Source organism: Hirundo rustica, chromosome W, assembly GCF_015227805.2.
Source record: "Hirundo rustica isolate bHirRus1 chromosome W, bHirRus1.pri.v3, whole genome shotgun sequence".
Classification (NCBI taxonomy): Eukaryota; Metazoa; Chordata; class Aves; order Passeriformes; family Hirundinidae; genus Hirundo; species Hirundo rustica.
The window spans coordinates 24,762,358-24,784,710 of NC_053487.1; the positions used below are offsets into that span (position 1 = coordinate 24,762,358).

General features: G+C 42.1%; 1 protein-coding gene across 8 annotated transcripts in view; it reads left to right on the top strand.

The window, feature by feature from the left end:
- LOC120764890 (ceramide transfer protein-like) overlaps nt 1-22,353 on the top strand; it is a 160,509-nt gene that overhangs the window by 35,924 nt on the left and 102,232 nt on the right. For all 8 annotated transcript variants that reach the window (XM_040089008.2, XM_040089004.1, XM_040089005.1 and 5 more), the window contains one exon: nt 17,347-17,463. In XM_040089008.2, the coding sequence (XP_039944942.1) occupies nt 17,347-17,463 (117 nt within the window). The remainder of the gene's footprint in view (nt 1-17,346; nt 17,464-22,353) is intronic.

Below are 22,353 nucleotides of genomic sequence, written 5' to 3' on the forward strand. Positions count from 1 at the left end.
GGGATTTAACTTTTTCAGTTGGGCCTCTGTCTCAAAACACCTTCTGGGCAACCTCTAGCAGTTTATCTATCTCTAAAATTCTGAGTTTACATATGCATATATGTTTCCCATATCAAACTCCCCTTTTTCTTCTAAGTGATGCAAATTCTTTTGCTTCTTAAGGTTCCTCTTATATTCTCTACGGCTATCTTTAACTAGTTGATTAAATGACACAATAGAATTTGTGGCAATCCTTTCTAAGTTTCAAATTCTAAAGAAATGATAACAAAAAACCAAACAAAACTTAAGCCAACTAGAATTAACAAAACTATTATAGGTTGACGCAATCGGTTTTAAAACCTTGTTGTGGTAGGAGACCATCCAAAAAAATACATCCCACCACTGGTGAGATGTATCTTCTTTCATTTTTCTAAAGACTCTCCTTATAGTCTGTGTCATGGTGTATTATAATTTTAAACACCTTCACAGAGACTTAGGAGAGTTCCATGCAGTTTCCTCTTTGATCTTGATTGTGGTATGATCCTTCCCACTGAGGTTCCAAAGTCTTTTCTGCAAGGCACTTTACATAAACATAATCTCCATGTTGTACATTATGTACTGACAATCCAGTCCCCTACACTGGGTTCCCAATACATGTTTCTTAATATTGTTGTTTTCTCAGGGCTACCATATAGTCTGTTATAGGTTCTTCCTTGTCCTGGTTTAGGGCAAATTTGGGAGGAAACCTCTGAATGGGGTCCCTCCAGAATAGCAAATTCAAGTGGCCCCTCCCCCAACTGGTTTGGGAAAAGATTTCCTTGGAGAAAAGTGGAAAAAACTATTTATTTAACCATCAAAGTATCCACAAGCACAAAAAAATGAATAATATGAAACAATAAAACCTCCCGCTGTCTGTCTTGGTTTGAAAAGACAGGTATCTGCTAAGGAGAGGCAGGGCCTTTCTAGAAATGGGGAATTCCAATCCCTTCCCCCCATGTTATAATTTGGAAGATTTAAAAAAAAAAAAAAAAAGGCTTTTCAGTCAGAGCTATGGGGAAAGGAATAACAGTCCTTTACTAGTAACTATAACAGGACAGACAAACAACAACAGCAATTGCAATAATAATAAAACAGAACCAAGAACCCTGAGGGGCTTTGTCGCACAAGTCCCGGGCAGTCTGATCTCTTGGGATCCCAAGAGCACCAAGCCGAAACGGTGGAAACTCCGGGGCTGATGGCTGGAAACGGTGGGCTGTCCCAGCAGGCAGGGGGGTGTCCTGGCAGGCAAAGTGAGCAGTGCTGAAGAAGCTGCGGCAGCTGGTCCCGAGCTGAACCAGATCCAGCAGGGCAGGCGAAGAGCTCTGAACTCCCGAGCGCTCCAGCAGACGACAGAATTCCCAGGAACAGACTCCTCTGACAACCGTGGAATCCACGCACCCAGCCATCGCTCGACCGTCCTCCCTGGAAAAACCGAGAGCAGCCAAAACCCCCACCCTCAGCTCCCGGGAGCCTTTCCCTCCCCCCACTAAACTAAGTGATCCACTTCTTTTGTACGGGGCAAGCACCCTTTTAAGCATCAGTATTTAGTCTCCTAGCAACTTATGGGGGGAAAAATTCCACAGGAAAACTTAAACCCCAACAGTGTCCGAAGAGATAGCAAACTTGAGAAAGTCCTTGCCATGGGTGTAGCTCTGCTCGCTCAATCTCTTATCAGTCCCTCTGGTGCTGGGAAATTGCTGTCCTGGGTTCTGGTGAGCCGCAGGTGTGAGCTCCTGGTGCTCTTCTGGGTTTTCAGTCCAGAGCAGGTTTAAACAGTCCCAAGAAAAAGAAAAAAACCAGTCCAGGGAACTTCTCTGCCTCAGTTAGCTAAAAACTAACTAAAAGCACAGGAGATCTCTGTCCTGCTGTCTGTCCGTGCTGCAGACAACACAGTTCAGGAGCAGAATGTGGAGGAATGAGAGCAGTTTGTATAAAACAAACTCAGCTCTTCTCTGTCTCCCTGCTTCACTCTTGGAACCAGTCTTAAAGGTACAGAACATAATATCCAACATAAACAGAACAGATGATTGGGGATACAAGCATCATAAAGTCACCCTAGGACATTCCTCTACTTGTGATTATGTTCCCTTCTGCACCTCATAGGGTCCTCCATACAGGATCTCAAAGGGGCTTAGTCCTTCCTTTGCCCTTGGCTTTGTATATGTAAGAGGGTGTCTTGGTTTTGAAAGACAGTTGTCTGCCAGGGAAACCTAGAGCCTCCCTTGGAATGGAGAATGTAAACCCCGTTTCCTCCAAATTATTATAATTTTGCAATTCGAGGCTTTCAGGCAAAGATATGGGAATAGGAGTAACAGTTCTTTACTAGGAATATTAAAAAAAAAAAAAAAAAAAAAAGGCAAAACAAAACAAAACAAATGTAGTAGTAGAAAAAAACAAGCAAGGAAGCAAACAAAGACCCTGGAAAAAACCCTGACAGGGTCAGGGATAAAACCTGGCACTCTGGTGGTCAGGGTGTTGGAAGCAGTCCAAATAAGTCCTCCTGGAGTAACAGATGTGGTTCTGTGGAGTAGAGATGGTCCTGTAGAAAATCCAGTGGTGACAAGATGGGTCCAGTCTTCCTCCGGGAATCCAGTGGAAAAACAGGATACCTTGTGTCCTTCAGTCCCAGTTTTTATCTAGCTAGGAACAGCTGGCTCCTCCCCCACTGGGTGGAGCATCTCACAATGGGATGATGGAATGCGTCATGTCATTGGTGGGCCCTAATGGCCCATTATCAGTAGATCTCCCCCTGGAGGATGGAGGGGTGGTGAAAGAGATAAGAAACACTGCCCCACCTGGTTTTAATGGCTGGGCCATTATCAGAAGGCATCCTTCTCCTTCCCCCCTAGAGTAAGGAGGATAACACATCTCCTGAAAAACAGCTTTCAGCAGATGAAATACAACACACATTTTTAGGTTACATAATCCAATACAGAGGGGTAAAGGAAGAGACTGAGGCCAAGGCAGTTTGATCTCCTGTCCTAATTTCACAATTTGCTGCTTGATCAGGTGGTTCATCTTTTCCACTTGTCCACTTGATTGTGGACGATATGGGGTATGTAATTGCCAATCTATACCCAAAGTATTGCTAACCTGTTGTACGACCTTTGAAATAAAATGGGGTCCTCTGTCTGAGGAAATGATGGCCGGAATCCCAAGTCGTGGTACTATTTCTTTAATCAATCCCTTGACCACCTCTTGAGCCTTAGCAGTTCTATTGTGAAAAGCCTCAGGCCATCCTGAAAAGGTATCAGTTAATACCAATAAATAACAATACCCCCCTTTTCTTGGGAGTTCTGAAAAATCAGTTTGCCATTGTTGGCCAGGTCCATTCCCTCTCCCAATTTGACCCATTTCTGGCTTTTGGAGTGTTTTTTGTTATGTTATTTATCACACCCTTTGAAGGGACCCACACTGGAGCAGTTTCTGAAGATCTGCAGGTGATGGTGTGATATATGTTTTGAAATAAATTCGTGTTTCAAGTGTGTTATATGTTATAACACAAAACTGTGTTACAACCTAGGGTTTCCAAAAATTGTGGAGACATTTCTGGCTGCCAAAACTAATTTACAACTGTAAGAATTCCAGACAATTACAGGGCAAAGTCCAAATTTACAACAGAAAAGGACTAGCTGGACAAGAGATGCCTCATCCATCAAAGGTGGGTCCGCTACTTCTCCGGTGATCAACACATGATATGGATCTAGGAGAGGGGAACCCGGAGATGTCACATTACAGCATCCCAATGCCGAGTTCTCGGAACCCAATTCAAGTCCTAGACTTTGCCAAGAAAGGCATTCAAAACCAAACAGCAAGAGAAAGATAGTATATGAATATGCACAGTAGAAAAAAGCTCACAATAGAATTGCCTCAAGGAAGAAAAACTGTATAAAAACTGCTCCCTGAACCTAGGAGTTTGTGAATGAGGAGGGATTAGTTCATTTATGGCCGTCCCTGCATTCACCCAGCTTTGATCGGAGTTGTCTTTTATTGTGGCTGTCCCAGATTGCTTTTAAATGGCGAAATAAAATTACTTTATATTAAATTTGCTACGTATCCTCTATAACAATGGGAAGGACTCACATTGGAGAAGTTAATGAAGGAATGTGTCCTGTGCGTGGGATCCCACGCTAGAGCCAGGGAAGTGTGTGAGGAGTCCTCCCCCTGAGGAGGAAGGAGCAGCAGAGACAATAGCTGATGAACTGACTGTAACGCCTATCCCTGCACCACTGGGGCAGGCAGTAGAGAATGAGGAATAAAGTTAAGCCTGGGAAGGAGGGAGGTGTTGGGGAAGGTGTGTTTAAGATTTGGATTTACTTCTCCTGGCCTTACTCTGATTTGATTGGTAATAAATTCAGTTAATTTTCCCAAGGTGAGTCTATTTTGCCTGTGATGATAATTGGTAAGCGATGTCTCCCTTCTCTTAACTCACAAGCCACTCATATTTTCTTTACCCTGTTCTGGAGTGGGATTCACAGAGTGGATTTGATGGGCACTTAGTGTCCAGCCAGGGTCAACCTACCACAGTCCTTTTTGGTGTCCAATGTGGGGCTTGAGACAACAGCAGTTTTATATTGTGTGCTATAACTATGGTAGCTATTAAATGGCAAGCTCTTGTGTGGGATATGGAGTTTGTCAGCTGCACCACTTATCTCTTTATTCTGCTGAGTTTGGAAACATGTTAATACAAATAATGTCTCTGGTTTGTCCTGGCACTGATGGCTGTGGTATTTTGTGGGTAGAATGAAGTTGAATTAAGTTGAGATGGTCAGGTATTAAGGGAATTGGTAGCTGCAGCTGATTTGCTTTATTGCTAGCTTTGTCGGTTGCTGGATATTTTTTTTTTTTTTTAATCTAAATTTATTTAAATTCAACTTAGATTAAGATGCCTGACCAAATAAGTGAAGCTATGAAAAAAAGTACTTTTGTTGAACTCTTCTTAACTTTTTTTTTTTTTTTTGTGTTGGCTTCTGTTGTAGTTTTCTTCCTCTAGTATATTAAAACAAAAAACACTGTCTATTATATATAAGTAGCTTCTGATTTTCAGATCCTTAGAAAATAATTCTTATGGACACTGAATTGTTGCACAGAACACAACAAATGAGATTTGCTTTTAGGTTTTCTTTTGTGGAGTGTTTCACAAGTGATCCACAGGGCTCTACTTGTCTGCAAGATGAATGTATTCACAGAGCAGTAAAGGATATTAACAGGTATAGACTTGTCTTTGGCATCTGGAATCAATATTTATTGCCTTTCAGATCGCATCATTTGCCTTAGAGTCTGTTATGTCCCTGTGTGCTTCTATGTGTAACATTTCTTTGTATTCAGATTCAAAAAGGTGTTCAGCTGTACCTGTGTTATGTTTTGTTAAGAACAGTTTTCAATGAAGGGGGAAAAAAGTTTTTCTGTGTTGGATGTTTGCTAGGGAGTAAATTTGACCTGACAGTGTCACAGGGCAAAATAGATCCTTGTTTTGTTCCACTGTACTTTCATTACTAGTATCATGGGTTGGCACAATTTTGTTTTCTGGTTATAGAGAAATGTGAGATATTTTTCCCTGCCCTGACTGTAGAGTGGTTTGGGGGGAGGGGGGGGGGTGGAGGACAGGGACCTATCAAAAAGCTGGCCAGGATATTGGCAGCTAAGTTGACCAATGGGAAACGTTGATGTGACTTTGGAGGGGACATTTAAAACTAATCTGCTGCTGATCAGTCTCTCTCTCGCTTTGGAATCAGCCATGAGGTAACATCCTAGGCAGCGGGCGGCCCCGGGTTGGGCCCTGCTGCCCTTCTGGGCGGCTGGGCCGGGCCCGGCTGGGCCTCTGAGGGCCACTGCCCGCACAGGGAGGGCCTGGGCCGGCTGAGCCCCTTTCCCCTGCTTGCCGGCAGGGAACAAAAGCAGCTGCAGTTCGTCAGTGCTGACCACGTGCTCAGGGCCACGGCAGAAGGGGCCAAGTCATGGCCCATCTTAATTGCCGCTGGCAGCAGAGAAAGAAAGCCTGCAGCTCCATAACAACTTTAAGCTGAGCCACCCTAGATGAGACTGAGGGGTGGAAAAAAGGACATCTACCAGCTTCCTCCATCAGCACAGTGTCGGGGGCTTTCCCCGACATTCAGGTGGTTTTGATTTATTAAAGAAATATGGGTATTGATCTAGTATCGATACCCAACTGTGACGGACAAAAAACTCTCTAACAGTTTAAAGTTAGAAAGTGTATGTTTATTACGGCTGGGCAGCACGCGGGATATTTCCCTCATTCGCACTGCGAAATTCACAGGTAATTACAAAGTCTTTTATTCACAAAAGTGTTGAATATCCAAAATACAAATGCATATTCATACCCCTGTCACCTCCCCTGTCACCTCCCATTCCTCGCTTCATATGCTAATTGACAAAAAGGCTATTAAGCACGCGTACTTTGTTTCTTAAAATGAGTCGGGGGTCTATTTTGGGGAGGGGTCACCTAAAATGAGGAAGTAAGATGAGTCTTCCTCGTCCTGACCTTTCTACCTTTTCAATGCATTCGTGACAAATGATTCCTTGGTAGAACTTACAGTTTCCTGTGTTCAATGGGTCCTTTAAGCAGGAAATCTGCAGCTATCTTATGTCCTATTTACCACATTTTGTTTTTCATTACAAGGACAACTACATAAACATAAACCTGACAAGAAATGAGTTACAAGATCCGGGGTAGCTTATCTAAGATCCGGCTTCTGTTAACTGCGAACAAAGATTACCTATCTACTTCAGCTAATTCAGCAACTTATTATCTTAACTTTCCTAAAAAAATCCTTAGTTACTCAAAATTAACATCTCATTCCCCACTTCTTTGAAATGAGTAAATTCTTTTACTCAGTATACAGAGTCTTCCTCATCTATCCAAGCTGTACAGCTAGTGTCTCTCAAGACCAAGCTATATGCCTTTGACATTGATGTTAAAGCTGCCACTCGTCGTAGCATCCTCCAATTCCAAACAAGTATTACAATGGATAACACTAAACTTATGCTGACCAAAATAAGCAACACAACTATAGGGTGGATTAAGGTATTCAATATTCCGGTTGCTGTTGGTGACCACCCAAAAAGCACATCCCACCAATGATGAGACAAATGTTCCTCAAGCCTTTTAGAAACCCCTTTGATGGTCTCTGTATCATGGTGTATGGTAATTAATGTCTTTTTCCCTTCATCTCTAATTTCTTTTAAGATTTCTCTCAATTCATGATGCTTCAGCAATTGAGCAACCAAAGTCAAATTCATTCCTATGGGCACAGGCAATATCTTCTGCACAGTGGCTAGGTTGGCCTTTATATATTGATGTGATATTACGGGTACTCGATAGGAAAAATCACATCCCTTAATTCTAACAAAATTGCAAACACACAAATTGAATTGAGTCTCATTCACGATTTGGTTGTCTATCTTTATGATGGGGCATGCTGTCCTAAGACAGACATAACCTTGTCCTATATACACAAGTGAAGTTGTCTGTTTGCCTGGATGTGTTTCAAAGTGACAAATACTTTGGTCTGTGTCTAAACAAGTGTCTTTGTCACCCTCTAATGTCCTTTCACATATGTATCTTAATTGTCTCCTCACAGTACAGGGCTCTAGATTAATAGTTTGCCACTTTCCTTTAATTTCTCGTGCCCACATTCTGTGTTCAGAAGGGTACAATACAGTTCCCTCGTGGTTTAATCCTAAGGGGACTATTGGGTGTATTAAGTCCACTGAGGCATCGTGTATAGTTAAAACAAAGGCTGTCACTACACTAGTCACAGGGTTATAGGTGAAATTGACCAACACCCACCAGGACTGAAGTTCCCTCTCCATATCAGAGGCATTATCCCAGACAATTTTGCGAATTTCAGCAGGGAATATTCCTTCTCCACCTTCCCTGATAACTGCGGCAGCCACTGATTGCATCCACAGTTGTGCCTGAGTACAGCCTAGGGCCAACGAGATGTTTTCACTAGCTGTGCCTAGTGCGTTAATTATTACTTCATGATTTCGCTCCTCTGTGTCTTCCCATTCTGGTAAAATCTTGGTCAATTTCCAGTGATTGTTACCTAGTGCTAGTAGAGAGGATTGCAAAGGTTGTTGTAGTTTGACTAAATCGCTCCCTATTGTGGTTAATTTATTCAGTAACACTTCTGAATCTATTGTGTTCAGCACTCCCAGTCCTGTTCCTAGCAATCCACTGAGATCCCTCTTGTTCCTAAAATTGGGAGGCATACTTTTTTGAAGCCAAGTAGTCCAGTCCATAAAGGAGTTCCTGAGAAATGGGGCACATTCTGGCCGAACGTGTGAAGCATTTACCTGTACTCCCATTTCTACTCGTTTTAAAGACCACTTTGGGTTAACTATCAGCTTCTGAACTCCTGTCTTCTTAATAGCATATGGCCCAATTTTGGTAACTACAGGAGTTATTTGTTCCTCCACTTCTGGAATAGCTGGCATCTTGGTGATCACAGCCTTTCTTGGCACTGGTGGAGTGATCTTGGTCTGGTTCTTATGGTCCTCAGTACATACCTGAGTGATGTTAAAGTCAATGTCATACCCTCTTATCGCACACCCTTCTATTTTGAGCCTAAACTCTAGACATGTACTCAAGCATTTATCACAGCATTCAGGACTAACCCTGATGAGTTTCATGGGTGGATGGTAAGCCTCGTGGAACCCATCCTGTACAAATGCATACTTACATCCCCAAGCATTTCTTCCCTCCCACAAGCTTGCATTTGTGACTTTTAGTATCTTGTTTAAAGCCTTACGAGAGTAAGGATCATAGGCTCTTCCTTGGCACTGGTATATCCCAGTCACATTATATCTTAGTGGTATTGCGTTGACTCCTGTTATGGTTAAGGTAATCACTACAATAGTTACAACTTTCCACATAATGTCCAAAATAACTCTTAGTCCATTTATTCATTGTTCCGAGTGAGCTTCAGCTTCAGTTCGTTATCGCCTGGTGTGGCTTTCCAAATTCCTTCTGGGGCTTTCTTCACTCGGGAGTGATGGATCCAGACCTTCTGTTCTTTGATCTTGATTGCAGTGAAGGTAGTGAGGAGCACCTGGAATGGTCCTTCCCACTGTGGTTCTAGGGTTTTTTCTGCAAAAGACTGCTTCCATCAGTAAACCAGGTCTCAGCATCCTCAAGCGGGGTGTCCTTCAGATCTGGGCGGCTCGAGTATGTGGCTTCAATGGTCTCCAGGCAGTCATGGATCACTGGTTCTCCTGTACTCCCGCTGAGGAAGGAAGCTGGGTTCACAATGTTAGTTACCACAACTTCAACATCATCTTGTTCTACCAGTATGGCGTGGTACTTCAGAAATCTCTGTGGGGAGAGCCAATGTCCCCCTTTTGCCTCAAGGACTGCAGACATTGTGTGAGATACTAGCACAGTCATCTTCTGGCCTAGGGTGAATTTGCGTGCTTCTTGGATGCTTATTGCTACTGCTGCAACTGCTCTGAGGCACCCTGGCCATCCTTTAGCTGCTGTGTCCAGTTGCTTGGAAAGATAGGCCACTGCCCTCCGGTACGGGCCTAAGTTCTGTGCTAATATTCCCAAGGCAATCCCCTGCTTCTCATGAGAAAACAGGAAAAATGGTTTACTCACGTCTGGAAGTCCTAGGGCTGGAGCTGACATAAGGGCTTTCTTTAGTTGGTTGAAGGCTCGGGTTGCATCTTTTGTCCACTGAAGATCTCTGCTCCCTTCCGTGATCAAGGCATACAGAGGTTTAACAAGCAACCCATAATTATAAATCCACAGTCTGCACCACCCTGTCATGCCTAAAAGGTTCTTAGTTCTTTCACTGTCTGAGGTTTTGGGGTCTGGCATATTGCTTCCTTGCGATCCTGCCCCAGAGTCCTTTGTCCAGCACTTACTTCGTAACCCAGGTAAATAACTGTTTGCCTCACTACTTGGGCTTTCTTCTGGGATACTCGATACCCCTGCAGGCCTAGAAAGTTTAGGAGGCTTACCGTCCAGTCCACGCATGTCTCCTGGGTCCGGGTAGCTATTAAGAGATCATCCACATACTGGAGTAACTGTCCTTCTCCTGGTGGAGGTTCCCAGGACTCTAAATCCTTGGCAAGCTGTTCCCCAAATATAGTGGGGGAGTTCTTGTACCCCTGTGGTAACACACACCATGTGAGCTGAGTTTTTCTTCCAGTTTTAGGGCTTTCCCACTCAAATGCAAAAATTTTCTGGCTGGCTTCATGGAGAGGGAGGCAAAAGAAAGCATCCCTTAGATCTAGAACAGTAAACCAAGTTAGTTCAGGTGTTAAACGGGTTAACAAGGTGTAGGGATTGGCAACCACTGTATACAAGTCTTCAGTTACCTTGTTAACAGCCCTTAAATCTTGTACTAATCTGTATGACCCATCAGGTTTCTTTACTGGCAGAATAGGAGTATTAAAATCAGATTGACACTCTCTCAGTAGTCCTAGCTGCAGAAAGTTCTCAATAATTGGGCTAAGCCCTTCTATATCTTCCTTCTTTAGGGGGTATTGTTTAACCCTTACTGGCTGTCCTCCTTCTTTAAGCCTGATTTGCACTGGTAGTGCATTCTTTGCTCTTCCTGGTATATTGGAGGCCCACACTCCTGGAAATACTTGATCCATTATTTTCCTAAAATTTTCCTTTTCACTTGCCACTTCAATTTCTTTGGTTATTAGCATTAAGCTTAACAGTTCTACATATTGTTGATCCTTTACCTCCAAACTAATTTCCCCATTTTTGAATATTATTCTTGCTTCCAGCTGCTCTAGCAAATCTCTGCCCAAAAGTGCAGATGGAGCATTAGGCATGTATAAAAATCGATGGATGCCCCACTGTTTTCCCAATTTATACTTCAATGGTTTACAAAAATAAGCTCTTTCAGATTGGCCAGTTGCCCCCTTTACCATAACATAGTCATTGGTTACAGGTATTAGGGCCTTATTCAACACTGAAAATGTTGCCCCTGTATCTATCAAAAATTTCACTTCTTTTTCTTTGTTCTCCAGTTTAACTATAACCAGAGGGTCCCCTAGGGTAGGGCCCTCCGGTCCCCTTCAGTCCTCTTTTACATGAGCAATTACTTTTTCCCTTTTCTGATCACCTTTTCTATGTTCATCACCCTTTCTTAATTCTGGGCACTGGTTTTTCCAGTGACCAAATTTCTTACAAAATGCACATTTCCTAGTCGGGGTGGTCCTCGTTTTGGTGGACCTTGCCCATGTTTCCCTTTTTCTCCTTCTTTTACTACTGCTGCTAGTTTCTTCACCCCTTGTTTATACCTTTCTTCCCGGTTACTAAAAACTCTCCAGGCCTCATCTAACAAAGTTTCTAAATTCCGGCTGTTTGGGCCCCGGATCTTCTGGAGTTTCCGCCTGATATCTCCTGTGGATTGTCCTAAAAATAAATTTATTAATTGCTGCGTTCCTTCATCAGATCCAGGATCCAGGGTGGTGTGTTGGCGCATTGCGTCTCGCAGGTGATCTAGAAATTCAGAAGGTGTTTGAGAGGGGCCCTGTTTGATAGCATATAAGGCTGACCAGTTTATGGTTTTGGGGATTGCTCTTTCTAGCCCTTTTACTATTAGTTCTTGGTATCTCTTTAACCGCCCTAACTCCTCATCATCATTAGGATCCCAGCCTGGGTCTTGAAGGGGAAATACATCTTTAACATCCTCCTGTGTTGTCCTACAATCATCTTCAGCCAGATCCCCAGCTACTTTCCAAACTAATTGCTTCTCAGTTTCTGTTAAGGCATCAAGTAGCAGTTGCAGATCTGCCCAATCAGGTGAATGCTGCTTAACCATAAACTTCATTTTCTTAGCAACCCCTATTGGATCACTTCGATAGCCCTTAGCAATCCTTTCCCAAATTTCTAAATCAATTGAGGAAAAGGGAACTTTAATCAGTTTTGTTTCCCCATCAGAGGTTATTGCTTGTCTTAGAGGTGCTTGTACGACAACTCTGGTTTGTTTTTGGGTCCTTGATGCTATAGGTCCTTGTGAGGGAATCTTAGGACCTGGTGGGAGGGGTTCAGGTTCATCCCACTCACTGTCACTGCTAGGCAGTGATGGATCCCGGGGTTTAGGAGTGGGTGGAGAAACCCCTACCTCAATTGCTGTCTTCCCAAAGGAAGATGAAGCTAAAGATGAAGTGGGGGGGGTTGGAGTCAATGATGGTTCTGAATTTGCGTCCCCCACCACCCTCCTCCTTTCCTGCCTCCTAGGGGCTGGCTTAAGTATGTCTTCTGTCTCTTGTTCCAAAGCCTCTGCTTGGTATACTTTGTCAGGATGGGTGCACCTCTGATTTATCGAGCAGGTACTACAACACCGTTTGGGCTTCCCTTTAGTAGCTTTATTATCCTTTTCAAGGGCTAATACTAAAGGATCAGATGGTGACCTCATTCCACAATCCCTTTGCCACTCGGGATGATTCCTGAGAGTGAAAAACATATCAGCATAAGCTACTTCTTGCCACTTTTGTTCACGCCGAAGGAAAGGCATCAATTGTAATAATGTCTCATAGTCCAGTGTACCGTTTACTGGCCACTTCACACCTTCATCAAGTTTATATAATGGCCACCATTGTGTACAAAGCTTAGCATGCTCCCTCTTAGTTTCGGTACCACCACAGCCCACCAGTTCCTTCCAGTGTGTTAAGATACACCCTAAAGGGCTTCCTCTGGGAATCTCTTTGCTCTCATTTGCCCCCATGTTTAGAATCCCTTTTGGTCCAAGATGTTACAAAACACAAAGTAGACTACTTCAATTGTGCTTCTCAGCACCAAAAATTTATCGGCTATTTCTGCTAGCTCTGGGCATAAGTTCTGGGCTCTCTGCTTTCTGCACACAATCAAAACCTTTTCTTAGAGAGACCCGACTCCAAACACCAACCATTTTAGGTTCGCAAAGAAAATAGCCAGGGGTCCCTCACGACCCCAAACACACTCCACCAGAAGTTTCAACAAGGTCTCGCCGAAAAATCCTACGGATTTCGGCCGGGACACCACACACAAATCCCTCCGTGAGAAGGAGGTGGGGGGATAACCCTGATCCCACGCTGCCTCTCCACTCTGTGGTTAGGGACTACACCACCAGGACTTTAAAATATTGCCACACACTCTAGCAACTGCAAGCCTCACAAACACGCAAAAACTTTTTTTCCCTTTAACTAAAACACTCACTCGCCAAAAGAACTTCTTAGGGTTTTACAGGGAGTTTAGAGACACGGCCCGAGGCTGCAGAGCCTGGATTCCCCTGCGGTTACCAGGGAAACAAATCCCTCCCTCCCAATTCCTGGGGCTGGCTCAGGTTTCAAACCTCCTTACGCAGCTTGCTCCTTTTAGTTCAAAAACAAACAATTTAAACTAACACAAATGTGGTGGTTTTTTGTTTTTTTTTTTTTTTTTTTTTTTTTTTTTTTTTTTTTTTTTCCTCACCTAACAAAACGTCAGCAAAATCTTGTTGCCAAAAGCACTCGCTGTTCAAGCTCACACACAGTCTAATTCCCCTCCAGCACACAATCTGGATACAACACAAACACTTTAAATCCTTCCGTCCTGCAAACAGAGGTATCCCTCCACTGATCAGGCGGGGAATTCAAAAGGTTTTTACAACTTCAAGCTTGCAAAATTCCTAAAACCATTTACACAGGTTACTAACACACTCCAAAATCACACAAATCAAAACGCTTACACAAACTCCCACAGACCACGATACATATGGTGCACCAATAATTCTTCCACACCTGAAGACACAAACACACAAAACCACGAGACCACAGAAACACGGATCCGTTCACACCACACACACTCCGTGCACTCGGGGCCGCAATCGGGATTTTCCGCGACCCACAACGGGACCCTTCGCGTCCCAGCACGGGCTCGGATTACGGATTGTCAAGGTACCTTTGAACCACAAACTGTAACCGGAGCCACCGCTGCTCCTAATACACAACAACAACACCGGTTATTTTACTGCCGCCGCTGCCCCATCACGGGACACGGACTACCAAGTCATCTTTAAATTGCAAGATGACATAACAAAAAACCCGTTACCGCTGTCCCCACTACGGGACACGGACTACCAAGGCACCTTTAAACTGCAAGATGACACAACAAAGACAGGTTGCCGCTGTCCCCACTACGGGACACGGACTACCAAACCACTGATACCAAGCTCCGCAGAGCTGTCACAACTTTTACAAACAAACCCAAGAGGCGTATGTTGTGCACGAGACGTCTCTCAGTGTCTTACCAACCGCCTATACCAAGGTACCTATTTTCAAATATAAACATACCTTTTGTCCGTAGTTCCAGCAGGTTCTGGTCTTTCCCCGGGTGGTCAGCAGGACCGCAGGAGCCCTCTTCCCAGAAAATTCCGGGTGGGCGCCCAGAGGGGTCCTGGACCCCGCTGGCCCCACGGCCAGAGAGAGCAGTCTCCTGCCTGGCTCGCCAAAATGATTTATTAAAGAAATATGGGTATTGATCTAGTATCGATACCCAACTGTGACGGACAAAAACTCTCTAACAGTTTAAAGTTAGAAAGTGTATGTTTATTACGGCCGGGCAGCACGCGGGATATTTCCCTAATTCGCACTGCGAAATTCACAGGTAATTACAAAGTCTTTTATTCACAAAAGTGTTGAATATCCAAAATACAAATGCATATTCATACCCCTGTCACCTCCCATTCCTCGCTTCATATGCTAATTGACAAAAAGGCTATTAAGCATGCGTACTTTGTTTCTTAAAATGAGTCGGGGGTCTATTTTGGGGAGGGGTCACCTAAAATGAGGAAGTAAGATGAGTCTTCCTCGTCCTGACCTTTCTACCTTTTCAATGCATTCGTGACAAATGATTCCTTGGTAGAACTTACAGTTTCCTGTGTTCAATGGGTCCTTTAAGCAGGAAATCTGCAGCTATCTTATGTCCTATTTACCACATTTTGTTTTTCATTACAAGGACAACTACATAAACATAAACCTGACAAGAAATGAGTTACAAGATCCGGGGTAGCTTATCTAAGATCCGGCTTCTGTTAACTGCGAACAAAGATTACCTATCTACTTCAGCTAATTCAGCAACTTATTATCTTAACTTTCCTAAAAAAATCCTTAGTTCCTCAAAATTAACATCTCAGTTTCAGGGTCCTTTGCTCCCCTGCACAGCTCCGAGCCAAGCCGAAGGAAGAGATGGAGTTCTCAGGTTCAGATTTTTCAATGTTGCATACTTTGTTTATTGTTTCTTATCTTACAGTTTTCTTGGAGTCCGATAAGATGTTCGCAGCTGCATGGATTCCTCACGTCTCCCCCCGAGCTGGGTTGTCCTTATCTTTTATACTAATTACTACGTATTTCTTGTTTACTATTTCTTACCAATGTCTATCGCTATTACTAAAAAGGTCATCTTTACTTTGACCCAATCCTCACTAACTACTTTGTGCCACGTCAATGCAGCAATGAAGTGAGGGAAGGAGAAGGAGAAGGAGACAACGCTCCAGATTCTCCATCTTGTCCCCATTCACTTCAATGCTAGGAACCTAAAATTACTATTTTCTCACCCTGTGATAAGCTAAACTACTATTTTTTCACATTCTTGTGGCCTGTAAACCTTCTCTCAGTGTAGGAAGTTTTTCCCATGGACTGAAATCAAAGCCAGTGTCTCTCTGAGCTCTGGGCTGGGGTCCCAGACCCCCCTGCCCAGGTCCCTGACCCTCCAGGGCAACCAAAGGAATGCCCTGGACTCCAACAGCACAGCTTTGTATTTTCCTTCAGCCTCATGCAGCCTGGCGCGTGCACATGGCCCTTGAAGGCCCAGGCGGATTTAACTCTTTCTTAGCAACATGGAACTTTTAAAGCACAACTCTTCCTTGAGAGAAAGAAGAAAGAAAACAGAGGGTATGTAGAACAGACACCAAATGAAGTCAGTTAGATTAGAAGTAAAAAACTAATAATATTGGAATAGGATTGAAGAAGTGGACATTTTTAACCGGACTTCTCTAAGGTAAACTGTGGAGAAATGGACTGTTCTTTGCAGCATCTTAGTGTTGTTGGGTAGAATGCTATTCTAATCAAAATTGAGGACTGATGTAATCGAGATTTATTTGGGAACTTTAAAGCCCTCGCTCCTGGGTTAAAAGGAGGTCTCAGCCTTTGAGACAAAGATGATTTTAGACTCGAAGAAGTATTCGTAAGTAGTACCCCAGATACACTGAGAAGCTTTGCTGATAACATCACAGTCTGCGAAAACTCTGGGCGGCAGCAGATGTGTGACATTGGGAGCACTGGACTATTTTGTCTTGTGGCAAACATCTTCAAAAAAAAATCTTAGAGAGGCTCGTCTCCTAAAAAGTAATGAGTAATTATGTCTAAATAGTGAAGCTGACTGAAAATCTCAAGTTGTGTCTTTCTATGTTGTTTAATAAGAAAGTTAATAGTTTGTAAGAGGATAGAAGCGTGTTTTAAAGTGTCATTCTGTTTTAGTTTAAGTTTTCTTTTTTTCTCAACTTTTTTTTTTTCATTCTTTTAGTGTGTGTTAATAAAACTAATTTTTTTTGTTAATTTTTAAGCTTAAGCCTGCTTTGTTTTGGTTTTGTTTTCCTCCTAATCTCTCCCTCCCACAAAAAGAGAATAAATACTAAAATCCCTACATTGATTGGTGTTTCCGCCCAGTTTTATTAAATTAAAACCATTACAACTAGTTTCACTGTAATGCTGTTAAAGGCATTTTACTATTTGAGGCATATGAACTGAAACATGGATGCATTTGAGTGGTCATATGGGAAGGGGTTACATGTTACTCCCAATTATTTGACAGTCCTCTTAGTTAAGGTAGTTGAGGCAGAGGGTGCCACAGCTTCCTTTAGTTTCCTGCCTTCCTTGTCATTTTAATGTATTCTGGTTTTATGGCTTTATCCTGGTGCTTTTTGCTATGGTGTATGTGTTTCTTCCATTGGAAATTAATATTGATAGCAATAACCTTAATTTCTCTTTCCTGCTTTGAATTTAAAATACAATATTTTCCTGGCTGTGTCCAGTAGTTATTTTGCTTAAGGATTCCTTTGGAATGTTTGGTCGCTGTTTGTGTGGAGCTTTTTTGTGACAATTTTGTTAAAACTGTACTAAACTGGCTTTTCTGTTTCAGAAGATTGGCATTTTTTATTATGCAAGTGTATTATGTTCATTATTTGAGACAGCTACATGCAACCAAATTTAAAATCTAGGATGAATTCAAGGCAATATTGATCAGTTTTTCTAATTGCAGTATTTCTAGAGTGAGATTTTGTTGATCATTATGATAATTTTAGCTATTTTTACATTCTTCCACAGCCTCATGACTTTGACGAATGCAGGTTTGATATCAGTGTAAACGACAGTGTTTGGTACCTCCGAGCTCAGGACCCAGACCACAGACAACAGTGGGTAGATGCAATAGAGCAACACAAGGTATATATGTTTTTTCTGATTTCCTTTTTCAGTCCCTCATTAGATCTAATGGTGCTTGCAGAGACTTGTAAGCTTCAGTGTAGAGTCATTAAAGTACTCAAGGTATTTCTGAAAGATAAAAGTTGCAAGATTGAAGCCATGATGTGAGTTATGTTCCAAAGGAATTGATTTGCTTATCCTTCATATACAAGAGTTTAGAGAACTGTGAGCTAACAGCTGAACCTTTCTTGAGCTCTCTAGCTTGAAAAAGAAAAAGCTTGCATTATGTTTGAATGACTTTTTAATTGTTTTGGCTATCCTCTCTCACTGATTATTGAATTGGTTGTTATCTAGATGCCACAAATTTTAAACTTCTTAGTCGTAGAGTCCATTCTTCTAGGTTTTGATTTGTTTTTTAGGCTCATCTGTTTGTTCACTTGGCTGCTTTAACTGTATCTGATTACTGGCTTTTGTCTCCTTGTTTTTTAAGGCCCTATTGTTCATCAGCATTTTCATTCAGTTTTCCTGATCTATGCCTTATCTCTTCCAATTAATTCTGTTACTTTCATTTTTCCTAAAGGGCTTGAAGGTCAGATATTTAAAAAATATGTAACATACAAAACATCTGTTATGTTTTCAGATGAAAGGCACTGCTCCAAAGTGTTGAGTGCAAGTACAGTACATAGCACAATGAAACATTTGCATCTGGGTTATTGTTACGAATGAGAAGGAAGAGTTTGGATGGTCCCTGCCTTTGTCCAGGTTTCTGGAAGTAGGCAGCAGCTTTATTGAGGTGGCCAGCACCCCAAAACCACTCTCGCTTGCAAGTTCTTAATAATGACCGATCAGGTCTATTACAACATGGATTATTTATTGAATAGACACAAGGAAAAAAAAGACATAAGACTTTAACAGACTTACTTACTAAACAGGATAAAAAAAAGAACTACTAGTAGATTAAAAAAAACAGTGCATGATAAAATGTACGTATATTACAGCTAGGGAAGAAGTAGTATGATTAGGAGTCAATGTAAATTACCACCGAATTGATGACCAAGTACACATAGAATCCTTTCCCTCAGTTCCCAGGAAAGTATGCATGAAATTTGCATCCAAACTTCGGGGAGAAGTCCCACTAATTTCTAGGGTGTGTGTAGGAGACTTCTGCCTCTGAAAGTTTCTGTAGCTTTTATTGTTTGTAAAGTGAAGTGTCTGTCAGGAATTCCAGTTTATCTCCCCACATCTTGTTCTCAAGTTGTTTATTGACAACTGGAAATTCCATCCCTAGCTCCTGAGAGAGAAATAACTCACTAGCCAGAGACAACTCACTAGTCAGACAAGCTGGCCTGGGTTATCTGATCAATTCATGTGAGGGAGGAGAATGCCTGGAGCTATTGCCCCAGCTGATAGACAGAATAGATAAGCTCTTCTGTGGTAGGGGGCAAGTCCTGCCACAGTTATACATGTAGAATAACAGAATATCTCCATTTGAAAGGAACCCATAAGGATTGACTTCAACTCCCCGCTACTTGCAGGGCTAACTAACACTAAACCATGACTAAGAGTCATCCAGACGGTCCTTGAACTCTTGACAGGCTGGGTGCTGTGACCACTTCCCTGGGGAGCCTGTTCCAGTGACCATCCACCTTCTCAGCAAAGAACCTTCTGTTACTGTCTAATCTGAACTTCTCCTGATGCAGTTTCATACCATTTCCTTGTGTCTTATCACGGGTCACCAGAGAGAGAGGAGATCACCACCTTCCCTTCCACTTCCCTTCTTCAGGAAGTTGTAGATTGTGATGATGTTACTCCTCAGCCTTCTCTTCTCCAAGCTGAAAAACTAAGTGACCTCAACTGTTCCTCATAAGTTACCACAAAGTAGTTGAGAGAAAGCTCAAAAAGTAAGACACAGTAGTTATGTGGATTATTATGATTAGATTTATTGCTAATACAGTATCTAAACATTACTGATACAGTATCTAAATAATAACTCTATTGTTTATTGCAATGGATTATAGTATCAACAGGTTGTGGTCCCTCCTGTTGAGTCACAAGCTTAACTGAAACCCCCCCTGCTTTCTAAACTTCTCAGAAAAGTCTAGGTGTGACTCAGTCCACTTAGTCTCAGATTTGGTAAATAGTCTATGACTAAAGGGTTGTAATATAACCATTTTCATCTAGAAATGTACAGGGTTACAGTCTTTGGCCTTGCAGAATTCACAATTAGAAACCAAGAAAGCACCTGTGTAGCTACTTTAGGATTTTATATCTGTATTTGTCTGTGTTGTCCCTAAAGCAGGGTTCTTTTATTCAGTGTGAAGGAGCCAGTCAACACACTGAGTCGAGATATTCGATTTTATTACAGCTATGCAGAATAGGGTGCCAGGCATCTAACAGAGATGGCATACCTTTTAGGAAACAGGCAGAGTATTTTATACAAAAAGGTAACAAAGAAAGAATGATACAGAAACAGGTCTCTCATGCTTATTTAACAATATTCTTAATATGCATGTGGTGGTCTTGGTCCAGTTCATAATACTATAATTTACATATATGAATTTCCCTGTGTGAAAAATGAAGTTTACTTTCTTGGTAAAATTTAGAAGGTTTAATATAAAGACAATAAGAGACACAAAACCAAAAGGGTTAAAAATGATGGCCCAGTGCTTGGCATTCAGCCAAGAGCACAGCACTAACTCAGAAAACACTTCTTTAAATGTATCAGCATGTTGCACATTCATAGACCCTCATGCATTATTCAAACATTCCTTTGAGTTTAGAAGTTCTTTTGCTTGGTTTCAACCCCCCCACCCCAAATTCCATCTTGCAGGTCAACATTTTTATTTCTCCTTGTGGCTCTATCCTGTCACCCCACTCCCTGATAACAGAGGATCAATAAATTCTTCCTTTGGGGTTCTGGGGCCTGTCAACATTATCTTCATCCAGATAGGATAATCCAAGAATGTGAGGAATTTCCCGATTATCTTTACTATTCCCTGAGTTAGCTACATGAACAAAAAAGCATTCTACATAACATGCTATAGTCCAAGAAATAAATATATATACTACACTACTATTTCTAAGTTTTGTTAATAGCAGAAATAAAAGAAACTATATTCATACAGCAGTTTTCCAACATTATACATACAGCATTAATTTTTAATATTTGCAAAAAGCCAATAATATAATATGTACTTATAACACTTGGGGGTGTGTCTTTTAGCATTATAATCATCTAAGGTAATTCTAGGTTATATTTCCATCCTATCAGCTATGACCAAGTGTCATGGGTTAGTACAGTTTGGTTTTTTAGTTCTAGAGGAATGTAGAATGATTTTCTGGGTCAGGACCTGGGAACTGCTTTAGAAAAGACAGGGACCTATCAGAGGGTTAGTTAGAATATTGGCATCTGTTTTGACCACTGAAAATTGTCAGCTACAACTTTGGGAAGTACCATATAAAACCCCTTGATTTCCTGTAGGTGGGCCTTTTCCTTTTTCCTTTGGCCAGAGAGAGAGACAGGTAACATTGAGTTGGGCCTGCTGCTCCCCCCTTTTGGGGGGGAGCTGGCCTGAGGCCTGGCTGGATTCTATCAGCTCCCGGGGCGGGGGGAAGGAGAGGTTGCTGCTTTACAACAACTACTTTCCCCAAACTTCCCTGGAGCAGGGAGAGATCTCTGCCAGGCTTCTGATAAGAACTATGGGCACCATTTAGGCTGAGGCCGCCCTGATTTACACCGAGGGGTGGGCCGAAAAGGCATTTATGATCCTGCCTAGGTTTTTTTTTGTGATTCCGGACTGCCTGGGTGCTCTGATCTCTGATGTTTCTGTGTGAGTTCTTCCTCCCTCACCAGCGTGGCCTTGAACATCTAATACCAGGAGCTACTGCTACCATGAGAGAGAAGAGACTCTGGGCAGATTTAACCCTTTCCTGGCAACATGAAGCTTCCAGAGCTTGGCTCTTCTCTGAGAGAGAAAAGAAAGGGACAGAGTAAACATAAAGAAAAAAACAGCATGAAGTCAGTAGAGCAAGAGTGAAAATACTATTGGGACAGAGGGTTGAAGAGTTGGTTGTTCCATTCTTATTTGAGCCCATGGAAATAAATTCTATATTTAGATTATTCCTTTAAATCATGGGAAAGATATGCATTTGGGGAGATGATTGTTTAGATTTGTGTGTAGATTTAAGCAAAGGTGTTTGTGATAGACTAAGTAATATCCTATAAGATGCTTGAACAGAGATAGAGGTGAGGAGCCTTCTGTGCCAGTGAAGAAGTGAGAAGATATCTCTGTACCTTGAGATAAAAAATCCTTTGCTTTAGTTATTCATCTTTAAAAGGTGACACCCCAGTATGCAAAAGTCTAAGACCCGTGACCCATAAGCAGCTTGGGAACCTGCTCCTAGGCGGGTCACAAAGGCAGGTTTCTCCGGGCGGTTGTTTTTGTGACAGTTTAAAACCCACAAGAGATCTGTTCTAAGTTGTCAGTGGGATCCATGACTCAAGAGTGACTCTTCCCCTAAAGAATTGATGGAAGACTATTGTCTGATGGTGAAACTGACTAAAAATTGCAAGTTTTGTCTCTTTATGTTGTTTTGTAGGAAAGTGAACAGTTTGTAAGGGGAGGGAAGAGTGTTTTTGAAGTTTCATTCTGTTTTGTTTTATTTTTTTTCCCAACTTTCTTTTTCTATTCTTTTAGTGTGTGTTAATAAAACTATTTGTTAATTTTTAAGGTTGAGCCTGCTTTGTTTTTCTCCTAGTCTCTCTCCCACAGAAAAAGAGTGAGTACTAAGACCAGAATTTAGTGAACGTGAAACCACTGCACCAAGTTATTATTTAACTTTATACTCTGTTACAGTTTCCACTTAAATCTATTTGGACAATTAGTTGTCAATGAAATAAGGATTTATAGT